This window comes from Hydra viridissima, unplaced genomic scaffold (assembly GCF_058129835.1).
Source record: "Hydra viridissima isolate aposymbiotic clone 2 unplaced genomic scaffold, HvirCarnegie_v1 scaffold_13, whole genome shotgun sequence".
Taxonomy (NCBI): domain Eukaryota; kingdom Metazoa; phylum Cnidaria; class Hydrozoa; order Anthoathecata; family Hydridae; genus Hydra; species Hydra viridissima.
In genome coordinates, this window is record NW_028324312.1 from 1,776,961 (window position 1) to 1,798,162 (window position 21,202).

A 21,202-nucleotide genomic window follows, 5' to 3' on the forward strand; every position below is an offset into this window, starting at 1 on the left:
TTTTACGGAAGTCCAATTGGTGCATGTTTCGGCATGTGTTGTGTCTGCTGTACTTGTAAAACAAAGAAGACAAAATTTTTGTCACGTGCAATCTGTTTAATGGTGTTTAATTATTTTTGGATCGCAGTCTACTTAATAGCAACAAGTAATCAGTTGATGACAAAATGTTAATAATGAAAAACTTGAAAAAAAAAAAGAAGAATATTTGTTTCTCTAAAATGATAACAATGAAATAATGATGAATTGCTTTAAAATGTCCACTTTTTTTTTTAAGCGAATAAAATTGTTTTCTTCAAGTTCCAAGTTTTGATATCATCTGTGATCATCGTTTATCATCTGTGATCACCGAAGACATAAAAATCTTTTTAGAAAATCAAGAAGACATAAAAAGTCATTTTGCGTAGCAGTAGGTAGGAAAATGTATCAATCTGTATTAAAATGTATCAAATTTTTTATTTTATTTTATTTAGGCAGGGACGAATATTCGTTTAAAGAATATGGGCATACGAATATTCGTAAAAGAATTTTTCATGCAAACGAATATTTGTAAATGGAACAAACGTTCGTAGTAAGAATATGAAACAATGATTATTCATTAAACGAATATTCGGAAAAGGAACGAATGTTATTTGCAAAATAATCTTTCAACGATTATTCGGCCCTGCCTATCTTCATTGTATTGTTATTAGTTGTTATTTTCTGAATAAATATTTTTATATATTATTAAAATTTTCGAGCCTGTTTCTTTTTAAATATATAAATGTAGGCTCAGATTAATTTATATTTGTGAGATATTGAAGAAAGAGATGTTTCAAAACGTAATGTTTTGTTTTGTTTTTTTTGCCGTTAATAAGTTGAATCATCGAGGAACAATTCACAAAAAGTGAATGTCCTCAAGGGAATTGAGCTGAGTACTCTAAAAATATGGAAATGAACTAATGATTACAAAAACATAAAAAGAAACGGAAGGTCTTGAAATCACAAAGTGTGTAGATAATATATACTGTACTCAATAGAATATTATGTTATGATAATAAAAGATGCTACAGTGTAGTTTAAAACTTAAAATTGATTTTAGATAAATAGGATTTCATACACTATTCTATTCTTAAACAAAAATGGATTTAGCTGGACTAAGATTTTACAATGCCAATGATATGAATACATTTTAATCCACTGATACCTAAAAGACTTGTTAAAGTTATAGAAAAAAGTTTTGATTCCTTTAGCTCAAAACAACATGCAGAATATTCGAAATCGAAGACTGGGGGGAACAGAAGTGACAATAGAAGCTAAAAGAAGTCAAAGATGGCCTATGTCTTGCAACTCTAAAAAGACGCGGAAGGGAATTAAAAGAACTTGTTTAACGAAAAGTTTTTCTTTTTTCAACGACTTCGCATTAAAAATGAAAAAAACAACGTTCTCCTAAATGATGTGTTAACATAAACTTTGACAGATATCTCAACAATGCATCCTGGTTCCCCTATGGGTTCCAGGTAGTTAATGAATACATTAGACGTCTGAGTAAAGTTGATTTTAATCAACCGATTAATGTTCAAGAACGAATTTTTAATTCGTGTTTAATGTTTTCATAAAGTATCCACAGCTTAACGCGAGCTTTTACGCTGTGTTTTTCAACATCTTATTTTTCTCTCCTAAGTTTTTCAACATCTTATTTTAAAGTTAGTAACTTAACGTTGATCGATCGTGAAAACCAAGTCATTATGCATAGTAGTATTATTTCAAGAACCAATTTTAAAAAGAGAAGTAGAAGGATAACTCCATGTAAAAACACAGTCTTTCTAACTACCCCCTCAGTTTTCGCAACACCCTCTCAAATTTCAATTAAGTTTCAATCAGTTATTTTAATCAATGAAACATGAAAAAATGCAAAACTTTACCTCCCGACTTCAAATGGTTCAAAAGTTATTATATTTTGAAATTTAGCTTAAAATGCAATACATTTTTTGTAATAGTGGTTGCTATTGAAAATCAATGGGGAAGTTTCTTTTGCGCTCCTTTTTTTTTTTTAGTTCATATCTATAGCAGTTACCTACCCAAACTTGATCCCGCTGATTAGCTTTTGACTGTATTAAAAGATTGTTTCAGGAGCCAGTATTTGACCTGAGATTGGACTCTGCATACTAATAGTGGCAAAAAGCTTTTTTAAAGTATCACCAATAACATTACATGACGATTAGCCATGGCTTGTTGCAAAGAAATTCGAGATGCAACCCACAGTAAAATCTTCAGCATGGTGACATAAATCATAAAAATGTTTGCAGCTTACATACTGTCCTAAGCAGCCATCAGAAAAAAAAAGATTTTTTGTGATGATGAGACGAAGATTAGTTGTGATATAATCAATCGCTTTATGAATGAATTCACTGATAAATCCAACATGGTGCTTTAAATCATCTGAGATTACGCAAAAAGAAAACACCTCTAATTACTCTTTAATGTGATAGATGACAATTGGGTGAAGAGAACATTACTACGAAAGTGTAGTTCTCTGCAAAATATTCCAGAAAAATTGCCTTATCAGGTCTAATTGTCTTTATAAGATGCTTTAAAAAGCTTGATTGAGGCTTTGCGATAAATGAATGGGAAGTAGTTTTATCAAGCTTTTCATGCAGAAGCTCAATTAATTCACTTAATAGAAGCTTCATTGTTAATAGATCAGTTCTCTCTGTTATCCACTGTTTCAAATCTATTGCTGAGTGTTCTTTTTCATCACTTTCACCATTTTTATATTGCTCTTCTGGATCATCATCTTGTGACAGATCCTGCTGTAAGAAATGTTGGGCAGGTTGTATGCCGGGACAACAGTTGCATTGGTGAATTATGAAAATTTTCGATTTTCTGCTACAGACAATCATTTCAGTTATTTCATGGTAGGACCTTTCAAGACCTACAGCATTTAAAATCAGTTTCACATTTTGGTGTATTATACTCACATACACACACACACACAGAATGTGTACCTTTTAGACTAGCAAAAATGCACCATATAGGCAAAAGACTGATTTTATGGTCTAGATACTTTATCTTATATACTTCATAGAGTTCCTTCAGGTTACACAAAATCAAGCTTTTAGACATGCGTTTACTTTGTCTAATACAAATGTACTCTTTTTGATTAGCCATTTGCCTTGAATACTTATCATCACAGTAAAAAAATTTAACAATTTCTTAAATATCCTGGCTTATTCAATGTCGTTTAACCCCATTAGGGTATATTAAAATGCCTTTTTGCTTATGTAACAACTTTGCGTTCTGAGCTTCGCTTTTGGAAACTGAAAACTTTTTTGCTGCTTTTCTGACACACCAAGATTTTGAGGTTAATGTTCAGATTTGAAGTTTCTGACATCTGTTATAAACTTTATGAGTTTATTTCATGCACTCAATATGGTAGTCTAGATCCTCAACTTTGGTTTGAATCTCCTTTTGAACTTCAATCTTATCTAGTGCAGCAATATCAGTTTCAGTGACATTCAGAACAGTTGCAATTTTCCTAATAACTGCTTCTTGTTTTAACTTGTTTTAACTTTCTCTTCCCAAGTGAAGGTTTATAAGAGTATTTGACTGAATAAACTTTTACAGGGGAGACACTTCAAGTTCACACAATGCACTGCTTAGAAATGATCTTGTTGACTCTAGCATAATTTCTTTCTCTATATCTTCAATCTTCATCTTGCTTATTTCTAATTCTTCACCTGATGCTAACTTAACCTTTCTTGCTTGTTTTTCGAATACAGCAGACAAAACACATACCAAAATTTGCACCTACTGGACTTCCGTAAATTGCTAAGCAAAAAAGCACTACTTTTGAAATGCGCCAAAAGCCGTTAACCGCGCACCATTTATAAAACAAAAACGTAAGCACTATTAAAATGATAAGAGCTAATAAACAATATGCTAAATCAAACGCATGTCTGTACGTAAACTGCAATCGTATATTGTAATTAACAAGGTTTAGCCGCCAGTAACTATTAGGGCAATTACAAATTGTGTTAAAAATCATTTCGTTTAAACTTTTTCGGTGTAAAAACAGTTCAAAGTTTAAGAGCGATTTGCAAAAAAATATGAAGCTTCTGAAACTCAATAAAGTGAATGATGAAAATGGGTTAACGATTATTTTTCTTTTTTTTTATACTGTAGTTTAAACGTTTCTAGTGAACCTTATTATAAATTAACGAGTAGTTATTATTTATGATTTTTATAGAGATTATCCTTTGAAAGCTTAGTTTATTTCAGTTTTTCAATTGTTTCTGAGAAACCGAACTAGTTCTCAAAATATTATGAAACTTTCGGCCGGAAGCAACTATCAGCCAGCCAGTCCAACCGCGGCCTACAAAAATTACACATTTTTGCTTTGGTGTTATCGGGAAAAAATTAGATGACCAGTTTTTTTATATCCAGAATTAATATATGAATTTTTTCGTAGCAATAAGATAAGATTTCTCCCAGCAGACAAACGTTCTTTTAATTGACCATCTAGGACACGCTAATTTGAATCAATCGTAGATGCGTATATTTTAGACGTATAATAGACATAAAATAACAACTAATAATAGAAATTCAATTTATGTCCCATTGTAGACGCACATTTGATGTATAAACTAGAGCAATAGATAGATATCTTTTTTTCGGTTAAGTAAAGATATATTTAAGATGTCTTTTATAGATCAGTTATAACGGAAAGAAAAAAATTTAACTCATAACAAATTTTTTAATGAGCTTTAAGTAATAAAGTTGTATGCTATCATAAATTACATGCTATTACAACGACGAAATATTTTCATGGTTTAATAATAATTAAATGCAACTAAAAGATGTCTATAAACTAGACGTCTGTTTAGCGTTCATTCACAACATGAATTCAGACATCTTTTAGACCAGTTTTCAGACGTATCTTAGATGCATTTTTTTAGATACTTTTTTGCGTGCTGGGTATGAATCTGATAGTAACGAACTGTAATGTAAATGAACTTAAAAAGATTCTATAAATCCATAAAAAAATATTGGCAAGAACAACAACTTCAGCATTTTACATTCTACAACTTTAATAAGTAATTTATCTAAAGAAATCTAAAATTATATATTATCAGCAATCTTTAATAAAAAGGTAAAATCAAATAAAAATAGAATAGATAGATATAAAACAATGAAAAAAAAAAGTTGATGTTTAAAGAAATCGGAAATTCTTTTTAATTAGGGATGGCACTTTTACTTACTTTTTTTTTACTTACTCAAGTAAGCCTTTATGAAAAAGTAAACTGAGTGTTTAATTGTAAACGTTCAAAAAAAATTTTAATTTAATTTTAAAAAGTAATTTACTTTTATAAAACAAATTTTATTTTGTAAAGAAAGGTGAATTTACTTTCAAATGTAAGTAATCTAAAAGAAGATTATATAAAAAAGTAGGGTAAGGTTGCCAATATTGTACCCCCTAAGACAAAACTAAAAAGTGTAGTCAATCTACTAAGTGCAAACATGGATTTTCAATTGAATTTCATAATTTAGGGATTGTTTGTTGTAAAGACGTTAAAAAAACTCAAAATTTAAAAAGCTTTAAGTCTCGAAGAATCAAATTAAAAGAATAGCGCTAAGAGTACAATTAAGGAAACTAGATCCTTAATTGTACCATTGTAATCCAATATTGTACCACTTTCTTGATTTCAATTACTTTACAGCTTTACAAATATTTTATGATTTTAGATTTAAGGGATTTAAAGAACTGATTAAAAGGAGCGGTTTTTATAAAATCAGCAATTAGAAATATTCTGATATAACATAACATAACACCTAACTGCCCATAATATGATGAAATGAAGTTTTTTATTTAATAAATTCTATGCAACTTGAACTTTATTTTCTTCTGGAAAATGCCAAAAACAGGTATCACCACATATGGCACAATTTTTATACAAATTGTATGTGTACCAATGAATTAGCTAAGATTAGAATAGAGGAGGAAGGTAGGTATTAAAGATAATTATACTAAATAATGTAAAAAATATATACTATATCTGTTTTAAAAACAACCACACTAAATATTGTAAAATAAAATACATAAAAACATTATTTTTGTCAAAAGTTTCAGATATATTGTATCTGTTTTTGATTAACACCTGCACAGCCAATATGACACCAGCCTTGACATATTGGTAAAACTGAACTAGAGAGTGCATCTTTTGAAGGACTGCTTGTCAATACAAGAGTTATACTAATATTTTTATTTTTTTGTTTAAGTGGTGAAGTTCGTATTGTAAGTATGGATATTTTTCTAATTGGAATCTCAAAAGGAATTTGTTAAACTTTACAAGCGTTTTTTAGCGGTCAGAATGGTTGCGCCGGAACAATTTAGGACATGCCTTGAGGTACAATTTACGCAACTAATCTGACATACAGTTAATTAAAAAACTTGACAACTAAAAATAAAATATTTTAAAATCTAGGTATTTATTTTGAATTTAGATAAATTATGCTTTAACATAAATACACTGAACAAATCATATCTTCTGCTTTTTTTAGTGAAATACGCTTAGCCATAAAAACCTAAAATAAGAAATCTCCAATAACAAACCAACAAGAGCTTACGCTGGCCTTAATGCAGTTGGATGAAAAAAAAAACAGTTGACTCCTTAATTTCATTCAGCAAAGATAGAAAATAAGTTAAAAAATTTCTTGTGGGTTGTAAAAATAACGAGTTATGTTAAAAGTACAATATAGGCATCGGTACAATATTAGCAACCTTACCCTAATTTACATTTACATGTAAAATTGAGTTACATGGGAAAAGTAATTTACTTTTACATTTAAAAATTAATTACTGTTTTAAAATTGCGTGACATAATATAATTTTACCTCAAAATGTAACTTACTTTTACATTTAAAAAGAATTTATTTTTAAAAAAATTATATTACCGTAATTGTAAAAAAAAAAGCATTTTAAAATACATTATAAAAAAGTTACATGCTATCAAATGTAAATAAAATTTACTTATATAATTAGTTTTCCTAAAGTAGACGTTTTGTAAAATCTCGAGGATTAAAAAAATCTTTACGTTTGGAGAAACGATATATTTTTTAACTAGTATAAATGCAAGAGTGTCTATGCTGCTCCACCAACAGAATATATAATAAAAAAGAGGTCTGTGGAGAGCACGCACCAATAAATTGACCATTAACAATAATAACAATAATTAAGTTACAAATACCACATTTAACAACACCCATATGCAATAATTAAATAATAAATATCACTTTCAACATGCTTCTTAATAATTAATTTTTTACTGTCACTTTTAACACGTTTGTTATTTTATAACTAAACTGAAATGGCTATTAAAAGTAAATTATATAAAATTACTTTTGATTACTTAAGCTTACATTTTAAATAACTCCTAGTTACAATTTAAAGTAATCAATACTTAAAAAGTAAGTAAATTTACTTTTGGTCGAAATTTCTTTGAAAGGATAGGATTGAAATTTTTGATTTGAAAGGATTGTATGAGAGAGTGATATGCAGTGAAACAAAACTTGCAGTAAAGCATAGTTAATCTAATTTGGGGCAACAACTGGTCTGAAGGGATTTAGATATATTTTCCCTGTCCACCTTTAAAATATCAATAGTCGACTCCGATCCGTGATTATATCGGTAATTAAAACTATTCCTAGCGCCGGAACAATTTCCCATTTGCTTTGAAACCATTCTTAAACCCTGGTAGTTTTCCAAAAATATCCCTCAAATATCGTCATTAAAAACTGCTAACACATTTTTATCATATTCACAGGTAAAAAATATTGAAATTGTTTAATCTGTAATGCGGTTGAACGTTGCTCTTTCCGTTAGAGCATCCCGCCATCGGAAATTGCGTAAATGCGTAAATTCCGATGTGAGAAATAGTTTATAAAGGTGACTCCGATGTGATTTAATCTTTTTATTTTCCGATATTTTCCGATGGTTTGTGGTGGCTTGCAAAATTTTGCTGTAATTTTGCGAAAACTTCGTAATTATAGATAAATACATCGGAAATACCACAACATTACGAGTTTATACTTTAAATACGATTTATTGTGAAATTGCGCAAAAATATCGTACAATAATGTGTAAATCTCGAAATAAATCGGAGAGTGCGTGAAATTCTCACCATCGGCCTGGGACTACATCGCACCTCCAATGTGATCTATTCCTCACAATCGCATCACATCGGAGTCACCTTTATAAACTATTTCTCACATTGGAATTTACGCATTTAGGCAATTTCCGATGGCAGGATGATCTACTTTCCGTAACGGAAATATAAAGTTGAAGCCTTTTTATGCTAGTGTATATATGTATACGTATATATATATATATATATATATATATATATATATATATATATATATATATATATATATATATATATATATATATGTGTGTGTGTGTGTGTGTGTGTGTGTGTGTGTGTGTGTGTGTGTGTGTGTTATATATATATATATATATATATATATATATATATATATATATATATATATATATACATATATATATATATATATATATATATATACATATATATATATATATTTATATATGTTTATATACATATATATGTGTGTATATATATATATATATATATATATATATATATATATATATACTAGATGTCTAACTTACGAGATTTTATTTGGACGAAAATTGAACCCACTTTTTTTGTTTACAAATTTAATCCGCTGTCACAGGAAATTTTACAACTAGGAAATTTTGCGGCTGTGGCATAATTTCCTAGAAAAATCTGCTGCTCAGCTGCATTTTTAGGTATGTGTGCAAAATTTTTAAACTATTCAACTATTTAATTGTTTTACATGATTGTAAAGAGCTTTAAATCAGTATTACGATAGTGAAAATTTCATAAAAAACTAATGATTCTACTAAAAGTTATGCCCATTTAAGTGACAAAAATTCATTATAAGGAATGCTTAAGAAAACTGCAACCAACTTAAAAAATTAGCGTTCGGCTGACGGTGGTTTTACAATAGAACTTCATTTTTTAGTTTTTAGCTCATTACTTTGCCTCGTTTATATTTTTATTCAACTAATAGCAGAATATGGTTTTTTTTGTGTGTTTGTGTGTAAATCATGTTTTGAATACTTTAAAAAAATCACCAATATTTTGAATAAAGTTTCATTTTTTTAAAAAAATAACTTTTTAATGAATAAAAAAGTCAAATATACAAAATGCTCATAATCGTGAATCCCCCACCACGACCCCCCCCCCCCCAACCTATACAACAGAAGAATACTTGGTACCTTTACTGCGTGCAAAAATAGAATATGAGCGTGTCATTATTTTTTAATGAACTTTGGTAGGTACATAGAAAATAGATATATAAAACTGATTCAAAAGTTAGAAAAAAAAACCATCATCTCTTCAATGTCAATTCACTTCCAGAGCAGGAATGAAGTTTTCAATAGCAATTAAATCACTAAAAACGTTAGCAACTGCAAAAAAAAAAAAAACAAATTGCAATAAACCTACAACACTCTACTTTTAAAATATTATCTAAGTCAATATAAAATTCTAAAAAAAAGACAAGAAAAATCCATCCTTACGACACCTACCTCGAGCACGCGGTGAAAAAATGGTCACAGATTTTATCTTTAAAATCGGTGCCGCAAATCCCAGATACGCCCGTACCTACATTATTTCCTTGGAAAAATTCCCGCTCGCAGGAAAATTTGCTGCTGAATACGAGACAAACAGAAATTAATCGGTAAGCGAAAGATACTATGATCCACGATGAGAAAATTAAAATATGTTTTAATTATGCGAACTTTGTTGTTACGTCATGCTAATATTAATTAACGTTGCGTGAATTTTTGGACAATCAAGGCTCAAACAAGAAACTAATAACAACAACATATTTACCTAAAATATGGGTGGTGGTTAAATGAACGTTAAATTGCGTTTATATAAATGAAACAACAAAACGCGTAAACAGCTATATTAAAAAATTATTTTTTTAAATAAAAATAAATTTTAATAAAATAAAAATATTATTAATAAAAATTATAGATAAATTAGTAGAAAATCATTTAACAATTGAACTCGTCATTTCGAAAAGGACACAAGTCCGTTAATTAAAACTTTTCAGGATCAACAAAAAATATATTTCTTATCAAAAAAAGTCTATGGTGCTTATAAAACTAAATATAGGAGTAGATAAATAAAAAACATATAGAGTTTTTGTGAACTTTATTTATTAAAAAAAATAAAAAAATAAATAAAATGGCTCAAAAAAGTGAAATTCGAAAAAAGTGTGACTTGTGCCCTTTTCGAAATGACGGGTTCAATTTTTTTTCACTTTACACTGTGTTTCATCTATTAAGACTCATCATATATACCTTTTTTAAAAATTTACACATTTAGAACAGTTTTGCTAAGTTACATTGTCACTTCTTTACTAATTCTTCCTTCCATTTTTACAGAGTAAACCCAGTTTTTTTTGGTATTTTTCAGCTACTTTCATCGGTTACCATAGCAACAAGCTACCATCTTACATTATTTTTTTTATAATCAGTATAATATTAAGTGTTTGAATTAAGAAAAAAAAAGTTAAAATGTGTTGTTTTAAAATTTGTTGGTTATTTGCCCAGTTGAAATATGACATTAGAAAAGTATCCTTTAAAATAAGGAACGAATTTTTAAGTAAAATTCTTGCCTTAAAACAAGGAAATTAATAGGTAATAATTTTCTTAATATAATCAAGCTGGATTACCCAGGTTTCTCAGGGTTAGGGTTAGGAGGGGCCGCTGGTGGCCCAAACCTGGTCAAAACCACCGCTCAGGCCTACTTAGTGCCTGTGCCAAGTTTGGTATTGATTGGTCCAGAGGTGTTGACACCTATAGCTAACATCAAACATACAATTATTAATTTTTTATACTTTTACTAGAGAAAATAAAAATGTCTGACTCTTACCACTAATAAAGAAATAAAATATTAAATGCCTGTAAGAATAATAGAGAGTATTTCTTTATTTTAAGACAGCGGATTGAGTAAAACTTCCTTGCTGTATTATATAGCTACTATTGTACGTTTACTTAATGTACTAATATATATTTTAATTCTCCTATAAAGTACAAGTGCAAACGCAATCAAAATATAGATATATAGCATTAAGAAAATGCATGTATTAACTATCAATAAAATATAAACCACCACAACAAAAGATGCATAACATAAAGAGTGATCAGTTAAAACTTGAAAAATGGAACTTTATATTTTTTTAGTTGTTATCCTAAAAGAAAGAAACAAACTAAAATAAAAAAAAAGCACAAATTTTAGAAAATGAATGATTATACTTTTTACTAAAAATATTTAACTTTTTTATTTTTTATTACATAACCCAGATAATTTATCAAAATAAAAATAAGTCAAAATCAAATAAAACCCCCTAGAAAACAAAAAATGCTATCAAAAAAAAACTATATTGCATCTTGATTATTTATAAATTTAACTAAATGTTCAGTTGTCTAAAAAAATCATTTGCGATTGAACTATTAATTGTTTCTGGAATGCCACAAACCTTTTCAAGTAACGAAAACACTACTCGCAATTCGTCTGGATACTGCAGATCAAAAAAGTAAAACGTTGTCAAAAACAGTAATACCACCTCTGAAACCAGCATCTTCAACCAATAAAGCATTTAAATCCACTTTTATATACATTGCTAATCCAAGTATAAAAAGTAGCATCAACTGTCATACTCTAGTAAAAAAAATATTGTCATTAAAAATTAATACATCCACTCTTTTGTTGCGTCTAATCTATTTTAATTTCTACTCCGGGGTAACTTTATGAAGTTCCTGCATTTGAATCTTTGGTTTTATAGAGACTCATTTTTTTTTTAATTCAAAATTTAGTTAAAACAGATTAGACGAGACATAAGAGCGACTGTACAAAGACATAATAAAAATATTTGGTTTAGAAGGATTTCATAAAGCAGCAATATAAACCCGAGATTGGATAAATTAGTATTATTAAACTCAGTAATGTCTTTATTCATCCAAATAAAAGCAGAAAATAAATATAAAATTAACTAATTTAAATTTGAACAACTTGCTCTTTCGTTCATATCAAAAAATCTTGGATATTGTTTCAAGAAAAGGGTAGATGACTCATCGAGTACATTACCGTTCATAAATATAGGAAGATCTAAATTATTACGATAATGATTGGCTAAAAAAACTGAGTTTTATCTGAATTAAAGTTCACCAGCCACTGTGAGCCCCATGCTGTAGCAGAAGTGAGATCCTTTTCAAGCTCAAATGCCCCCTCCAAGCAATCAGAGAGTGTTGGCTTCTTATCATGACAAGAATAAATAGTAGTATCATCAGTAAACAATGCTACCTTAGATATGAGAATGTCTGGAAGATCGTTAATGTAAATTAAAAAGAGTATAGGGCCAAGGATTGAACCTTGAGGAACCCCTGAAGTTACAGAATAAGAAGAAGAGTGCTGTCCATCGAGGACAACTTTTATACTACGATTGGAAAGGAAGGACTCAATAATCTTAAAGATGATACCAGACACACCGTAAGAAGAAAGCTTATGGAGAAGACCAGCATGCCAAACTTTATCAAATGCTTTAGAAATGTCAAGAGCAACGGCCTTAACCTCTCCACCTTTATCTAATGCATGATAAAACCTATCGGTTATTACTGTTAGCAAATCAGCTGTAATTGTAACTGAACAAGAAGATCGAAATTCATATTGGTGATCAGAAAGTAAGTTATTAAATTCAAGTCGAGTTTGTTAATTAAAGATTCAAAAACTTTGCTTATGATAGGAAGAAGACTAATGGGACGGTTGTTGGACAAATCAGATCGCTCTCCAGAATTTTTGAAAATAGGGATAACAAATGCTGCTTTCAAGCAGGCTAGAAAATAAGACTCTGATAAGCACTTGTTAAATAGTTTTCAAAGTATCAACGACATCTCCGGAGAACACTTCTGCAAGACTATAACAGGTATGTTGTCCGGGCCACAAGCTGTAGAAGAGTCTAAGCAGGAAATCACTTTAGATACAGAAGCTGGAGTGATACGAATGTCAAGCAATGGATCAACCAGTTTGACGGCTATATCAGGTAGAACGTAACTAGTGAAATCAAGTCGATATTGATGAAAAATTCTTAGCAAACAATTCAGCTTTGTCTTTAGATGAGGTGACAAAATCTGAACCATACAAAAGAGGTGGAACTACAGATTTGCCCTTATTATTGATACAAATAAAGATTCTCCAGAAGTCACGAGAGCCTAATCTTTGTGATGAAATACGAGATTTCATGACCTGAGAATAGCAGGCTTTGGCGTTAGACAAAACCTTTTTACAATGATTTCTAGCAGTAATAAACAGACGCATGTTTTCTGGAGAATTGTTTTGCTGATAGATATGGAAGTAATGATTTCAGTTGGCAATTGCAACAGCGCAATGTGAGGAAAACCAAGGAGAAGAGTGAGGTTTGAGTTGGAATTGTTGATTGGGAATAAAAGATTCCATGCCAGCCTGAATCCACAAAGTTATGTAAGAAGCACATTTGTCAACAGGGTGCGATGATAGGGGGATTTAGATGATGAAGAAGAATGAGATAATAGATTTAAAGAGATCAAACGGTGATCAGAAGCACCTAAGGGTGAGTGAGGAGAAACTGAGCACTGACTAGGATCAGAAGACATAAGTCAAGTAGAGAAGGAAGATGATTCGTGTTGTCTGGAAAGTGAGTTGATAAGTTGACTATTTGAGTTAGAGATTGAGAAAGGCAAAAATTGTGGGCTTTAATGCCTGCTACATGGATGTACAAATGCACAAATGAAATAGAATAAGTATTACTCATAATTAATGCTTGTTTCATGCTTACAGTAGTAAAAATTTATATCAATTAGAGTAAATTGTTTAGAAATTACCTTATAATCTTTGAAATATATAATTTCCTTCATAGAAACTTGTGCTGGACATTGGAATTTTTTTGTGTCTTGCACACTAAAATAACTTTTTTGACAAGAGTGTTCAGTTTTCTAAAATTATTCAAGCAATACTTTAGTAAGGTAAATATTTTTTATTAAAACTATAACTTGGAATTCATGTTATAAACAATGGAGTTTACCTTTGCTTTTGTTTTAATCTTGTATGTTTTCTTTCTTGCATTATTGCGATCTGTTCCATGTGAACAATCCAAAACTTTCTGTGCTAAAACCATGAAAGGCACGTCTGCATAAAATCCTTCATTTTCCCATAAAACTTTGCGATTTTCACTATGTATATCTAAATGTGACATGGTCTGCTTTACACTGAAAGCATTTATACAAAAAATGATACAATAAGTTAACCAAACTTCAATGAGAAACATTGGATTTACAGTAAACACTTAATAACTCAAACATTAACTTCGTAAATTCTTGTAAAGTAGAACCATTTTACAAAGAACCATATACAAAGAAATTGAAATAAAGTATGACAATACAATGACATTTAAATATTTACAATATTTAAATGTCATTGCATTGTTGCTACTATAAGCTATTGCTCTAAATGATCGATTTAGAGCAGTAACTTATAGTATAACTTTTACTAACATGTATTGGAATATTATATTTTGAAGCCACTTTTTTCATTTACATCAAATTTTTTACATCAAAGAAAGTAATTCTGGTTTATAGAAAATTTAAAAAAGAGTTTGAAGTCTGAGGTTGAAGTCTGAAGTCTGCCATGAACTATTTAATTTTAAAAAACAACCTGCTAAATTGGATAAAAAATAAATACAATAATTTCTTACCTAAGGAGAAGCAAAATTAATAACTGCAAAATAATTGTAACTTAATTGTAATTGATAGAGACATTATTTTAAAGCTGAGAAAAAGGCATTTAAAGTTTTTAATTCATCACTGCGTTTGATCTTCTTAATAAAATACATTATAAACTTTTAATTTATAATGCATTTCATTTACCTTTCCAACTATTTTCAATTATTTTCAAAAGTTTGTGTTAAAGAATTTTCTGACAACTCAAACATTTGCATCATAAAGTTGATATTAAATATCCCTTGGGTGTAAACCACTTATGATTTTATGGTTGCTTACAGCAAATGCCTAAAATGGTTCCATACTATATGTGTCCAATATAAAGAAGACAATTCAGTGCAGGAGTGTAATTGCGAAATATGCATACGAAATATGCCATAAACATTTTTTCTATAAAATATTTCTTTAATTTTATAAATATATTATCAACTCTTGTCTTAGAGTTTTATTTTGTTATAATTATTCATTTCAGCTTAATATATATTGTGGCAATTAATAAAATATTTCGAAAAAGTTCATTGAAAGCTAGAAATATTAACATAAATTAAATTCATAAAAATATTAGCAAAACCAACTATTTTATATTTAATGTTAATAAAAGTAAAATTATCAATTAAAGATTTTTTTTTATAATTATTTTAACTAATTAAGGAGGATTACTTTTAAAGTTAACTTTTATTAAGGCAAAGGTTTTTATTATGTAGCGTACATAAAAAGTAATATGATTTAAAAAGATGGAAAAGAACTATGATTAATCCTTTACAAACTTTGAGTTAATTTTAATTTGAACTTTATAGTGTGCTCCTTCAATTCAGCTTGTTCGTTTTGGCAAAAAAATGGAAATTTCGAAGAAAATTTGTTAGGAAAGATTGAAATTAATTAATTAGCTTTTTTTCAGAAGCAAATTCTCCTGCGAGCGGCAACATTTCCTAGGAAATAATGCAGCTGAGCAGTAGATTTTTCTAGGAAATTATGCCGCAGCCGCAAAATCTCCTAGCGGCAAAGTTTCCTGTGACACCGCCATTTGTAATAAAAGCAAAAGCTATATCCGACGTGCGAAATAAAAGTAAAAATGAATGTTGAGAGCATCTAAATTTCTCAATAAGTTAAAGATCATTCGAAAACTCGATTTAATAATGAATTAAATAAGTAAAAAATGATTGCTGCAAAAAACCGAGTGCTTTAATGTAGTAAACTTCTCACGTTTTAATGCGATTGTCCACTTTTTGCACAATTCTTGGTTAAGAGCTGGAAATCTGTGAAAAGATGTCACTTCCTTTCATGTTTCTATAAGAACAATTATACACTATAGTTAATAGACTAAACTGGTTTGGAAACTCCGTAAAATCTATTGTTTAACCTTTTGACACAAAAATAGAGCGTAAATGAAGCGTGACAGTGCACACAAACTTTTTAACGGCGTTTATTGCTAAGTGATATTGCAAACAGATTATTCCTTTATTTCACAGATTATCTGTAGTGATTATTTATAAGTGATATTTTTTGTACATCATTGATCAGTGTTGATCAATTTATGAAGATAATATGCCAGGTGCTAATTGTAGTATAACGAACTGTGGAACATCAAGAAGAACAAAAGGGGTAGGAATATTCAAGCTTCCTTATTCAAATCCTGCAGATCCTGCTCATCAAAATTGGCGATCTGAATGGTTAAATTCAATAATTAAAGGACGTGTTATTGACCAGCAGTTTAAAGAGCAGATCAACTCTGGAAAAATTTATGCTTGTGAAAAGCACTTTAAGCCAGATGATTTTGAAACACGTAAGCTGTTAATAAACTATATGTGAGTGTGTGTGTGTGAGTGTATGTGTGTGTGTGAGTGTGTGTGTGTATGTGTGTGTGTATGTGTGTGTGTGTGTGTGTGTTTGTGTGTTTGTGTATGTGTGTGTGTATGTGTGTGTAAATTCCAAATGATTTTATCTTCAGATAATGGTCTTAAAATGACAAAAAAGATTATGAAAAATGGAGCTATACCAACTCTACTACTACCTACAAAAAGCTGTAACTTAACTTCACCAAAACAAAGAATGTCAAGAAAAATTATTTTATCTGAGACTAAAGAACCAATTAAGTACTATAATAAACTTAATGACATTTCAATTCGAATTCCAAAACTAAAACTTTTAAATGGTTGGATAACAGATGTGAAAGAAAAAGAAATATCTATTTTGAAAAATGTTCCAAATCAATTTGTTCTTCCAGAATTTGAGATAACAATAGATGAAAGTTTAGGCTATAGTTTGGCAGTATATGGGTTGATGGTTCCTGAATGTCATTCTATTTACTCAGACTACAAAAGAAGTATGCAAAATATAACTGTGACAAATTTAATTCATGTGCTTGAAAGTTATTAATTATGTATAGGTGTGCCAATTCATGAAAAGACAGCTAGTACCATACACCATTGTATACCTTTTAAAATAAATCCACATTATTGGGATACAAAATCATCACCATTTAATCATATGTCATACTATAGAAATATTAACTGCGATGTTTTACTTAAAAACTCAAACAGATGCAAAAAATGTTTATTGACAAACAAATCAATAATTTATTCAAAAATAAAGAAAGTTAAGCGTCACAATGAGCCAGCCAAACTAAATGCTGCTATCTCTTTGACAACACCATCGAGGCTTAAATTAACAATGCAGCTGCACCGTCTTAAATGTGCACAATTACAAGCCAGAATTGAAGCAATGAAAGAAGAGCTTATTAGCTCAAGTGTGATGATGGATTGCGATTTACATAGTGATTTTCTTTCAATAATTTCTAATACTAATCATAACATTAGTGATTTCATGAATTTGTTTTGGCAAGAACAAAAAAAGTTATTTAGTGTCTCTCCATCTGGAGTTAGGTATCACCCAACGATAATAAGATACTGTTTATCCATAGCATCAAAATCCCCATCTGCATATAAAGAAATAAGAGATAGCAAAGTTCTTGTGTTGCCAAGCCTGAGGACACTCCGAGATTATAAAAATTGTATTACGCCAAAAGCTGGGTTTCAGGAAGGTATTGTTGCTGAATTATGTATGCAAACGGAACAGTATACAAAAATTGAAAGATACATTGTGCTTCTTATTGATGAGATGTCCCTAAAATCTAATCTGGTTTTTAATAAGAACAGTCATCAGCTAATTGGGTTTGTTGATTTGGGAGACCCAGACCTGAATTTTGCTACATTACAAAAATGTGAGCTTGCAACTCATGCTCTTGTTTTCATGGTTCGTGGCATTGCAACATCGCTTAAGTTTTCTCTTGCATATTTTACCACCATTACTGCCACAGCAGTGCAGCTATTTAGTTTATTTTGGGATGCAGTATGCATTTTAGAAAAAAGATGTAATCTTTATCTAGTCTCTGTAGTGGCTGATGGTGCATCATCAAACCGAACAATGATTAAACTTCACCGTTATATGTGTGGAGATATGATTACTCCTGTTATTTTTAAAACAATAAATTTGTATGCCAAATATAGATACATCTACTTTGTAGCAGACCCACCACACCTGATGAAAACTGCTCGAAATTGCTTATTCAACTCTGGCGCAGGAAAATGTACACGCTACTTGTGGAACAATGGAAAATACTTACTGTGGCAGCACATTACTCAATTGTATTATGAAGACTTAGACAATGGTTTAAAACTTATGCCTAAGTTAACTAATGAGCACATACACATAAACTCTTACTCTGCTATGACTGTAAAACTAGCTACCTAAATTTTAAGTCAAACTGTAGCATCTATTTTGAAAACTTTTGGAACTGAGGAACATAAAGAGACAGCTAGTTTTTGTGAAAAAATGGACATGTTTTTTGATTGTGTTAACAGTAGATCTCTTGAAGAACATAAAATTAATATAAAACCTTTCCTTCAAAAATACACAGACCAAAATGATTTACGATTTAATTTCCTTTTAAATGATTTTTTGGATTATTTTAAAGATTGGAAAAGATCTATAGATGAAAGAGTGGACAATGCTTCTAGTTGTCAATACTCTTATGAGGCTAAGGCTAAAATGTTCATTTCACATCAGACTCATGAAGGCTTAATAATGACATGTAACTCAATTGTGGAAGTTACAAGGTTTCTGTTAGCAGAGGGTATGTCTTATGTACTTACTAATAGATTTTGTCAAGATCCATTAGAGAAATATTTCAGTGCTCAAAGACAAATAGGGCGACATTCAGATAACTCTGATGCTAAACAGTTTGGATACAATTCTAATGCAATACGCATCCAAAGAAGTGTTTCGCTTAACACTGGAAATACTAGAGGCTCTTATATTAAAAAAAAGTCTTGGATTAATGTGTCTGAAGATCTTATACGAAAAAGAAAGAGAAAAAAAACATGATTTACAAACTACTTATATTATAACAACTATTTGTATTCAAAACTTTTATAAAACTACATATGTATATAAATATTATTTGTCTTTCAGTTTATGTGATTGTTTCATATTAGCACGTAATCCTTTTTTAGATGTCCTGTTTTTTTTTTTTGCTTTGTGTTTATTAACAATTTCTTTGACAAATGAATGACTTCGAACTCTAAAATATAATCTCAGTATTGAACACAAAGTAGGTTTTTGTATATCTTTTTCAATTTTTAAATCACAGCTTTCAAGAATAACCCTGTAATATTCATCTATATCTTGATCATACAATGTTTTTTCTGTCAAGAAATCTATGTCTATGCTTTTAGTTAATTCTGACTGTTCTGTATATAAACAAAATGCTTTTTCTGCTATAACTAATATTTGCTCAAACTCAATTGTTATACCAGTGAGTCCTCCACGGCTAAGAGCATTGATCAGTTTTTGGTCGGGAATATTTTTTGTTTCAGATTGGCAGCTTTTTAATATTGATATTGCTTGTTGTATAGCAGTGTCATTATTTGTTCGAAAACTTTGGATTTTTTTTTTTAGTTTGTGGATGCAGTAACCTCCTAGATATTGCAAGCCATACTTTTCCCTTTCACATATTGTTTGTTTACTTGATATCTTTTTATCACTGACACTAGATATATTAGCCCTATAATAAGATGCTATGCTGTCAGCAAGTTTGCTTAATAATAATGTAGCAGCATCTTCATATTCAGCATCACAATTAAAAATTTGATTACTATTCTGCCAAAATAATCAGCATAAAACTCATTCAAACTTTTTAGAGAAACTTTACTAACATCAACGATGATATTGTTGGGGTGCTTTTTAGAGATATGCAATTTCAGCCCTCCTTTACTTCTAAAAACTTTAACGCATACATTACATGGGAAGGATCCAGGGCTTAGCTAAAAATAGTTTTAAGTAAGATATGTGTTTAAAAAACAAAATATAATCAGTCACTCAATCGCTTATCTTTCGCTTAATTTGATCACTAATAAAAAAACCTAAAAACAAATGTTTGTTTATGCTACGTAAATAATTTACATAAAGAAACATTTTTCACTTTTTTATCTTACTAGGAAAAAGTACTAACATCTTCGACAATAGCTTCAGTATAATTTTGAAGTTCAATATCTTTTTCAAAACTTTCCAACAGCATTATAAGGTCACTATTACAAAAATAGTCATCTTCTTCTCTCTCTGAAGCCATAGTAAATTTTTGTGCTGTGCACCGTCAATGTCACGTAATCACAGCGTTCACCTTAATGAGTTTTTTTTTACGCAAAACACCGAGTTTCCAAACCAGTTAAGTCTGTAAACTATGCATACACGCTCAGGAATTCACTAGTTTAATGGTAATTTTTAAAATGTCATATAGGTGGATAAGCTTTTTGCCCGAATTAGAAATGGCTTCCACGGCTTCACTTTTTGGATCGAAGTTAAACATCTAGTATATATAAAATATCATTGTGTTTTGAAGGAAATAAAGAATGAGTTATTAATTTTACTTTTTTTTCAAATCAAGCTTTTTGTTTTGAAATTAATATCCTTATTAAGTTCTGTTACATTACAATTTGTTAATATCAGATTTAAAGGTTTAATTTTAACCACTGTAAAATTCTTCAAAACAAACAAAAAGATTTTACGCCGCTTAACAGCAGGAAAAACCAAACGTAACAAAAAGAAATTACATAGGGGAGAGGGGGGTAGTAAAAAAATTACATATTAATGCTTAGAGAAAAAACACGAACATGTTGTTCAAACACGTGACAGATTTTATACGTTACACTTTTAGAGATCTTATTTTATTGGTACGAAAAATTTAAGACCTTGTTTCATAATATAAAATAACTGGCCTCCTAATTTTTTCCCATAAATACCAAACCAGAAACTTGTAATTATTGTAGGCCATGGCTAGTCCAATCATAATGTTGACTG

The 21,202-nt window shown here is 29.8% G+C and overlaps 1 protein-coding gene and 3 pseudogenes across 3 annotated transcripts; 1 reads left to right on the forward strand and 3 right to left on the reverse strand.

The window, feature by feature from the left end:
- Nucleotides 1-11,169: 11,169 nt before the first annotated feature.
- LOC149879980 (uncharacterized) lies at nt 11,170-14,478 on the reverse strand. Of its 3 annotated transcripts, none has more exons than XM_090070492.1 (3): nt 14,155-14,478; nt 13,955-14,065; nt 11,170-11,289 (listed from the first exon to the last, which is right to left on the reverse strand). In XM_090070492.1, the coding sequence occupies exons 1-3, from the start codon at nt 14,395-14,397 to the stop codon at nt 11,278-11,280; spliced, it is 366 nt and encodes a 121-aa protein (XP_089926618.1). In that variant the 5' UTR covers nt 14,398-14,478; the 3' UTR covers nt 11,170-11,277. The 3 variants fall into 3 exon arrangements, with proteins under 3 accessions (XP_089926618.1, XP_089926617.1, XP_089926619.1); XM_090070491.1 differs by lacking the exon at nt 11,170-11,289 and adding an exon at nt 11,405-11,759 and having other exon boundaries at nt 14,155-14,472; XM_090070493.1 differs by lacking the exons at nt 11,170-11,289; nt 13,955-14,065 and adding an exon at nt 11,405-11,759 and having other exon boundaries at nt 14,155-14,475.
- Nucleotides 12,873-13,961, reverse strand: LOC149879981 (uncharacterized; annotated as a pseudogene).
- A 1,907-nt stretch (nt 14,479-16,385) lies between the features above and the next one.
- Nucleotides 16,386-19,231, forward strand: LOC149879982 (uncharacterized; annotated as a pseudogene).
- A 72-nt stretch (nt 19,232-19,303) lies between these two features.
- LOC149879983 (uncharacterized) lies at nt 19,304-20,474 on the reverse strand (annotated as a pseudogene).
- Between the last annotated feature and the right edge of the window lie 728 nt (nt 20,475-21,202).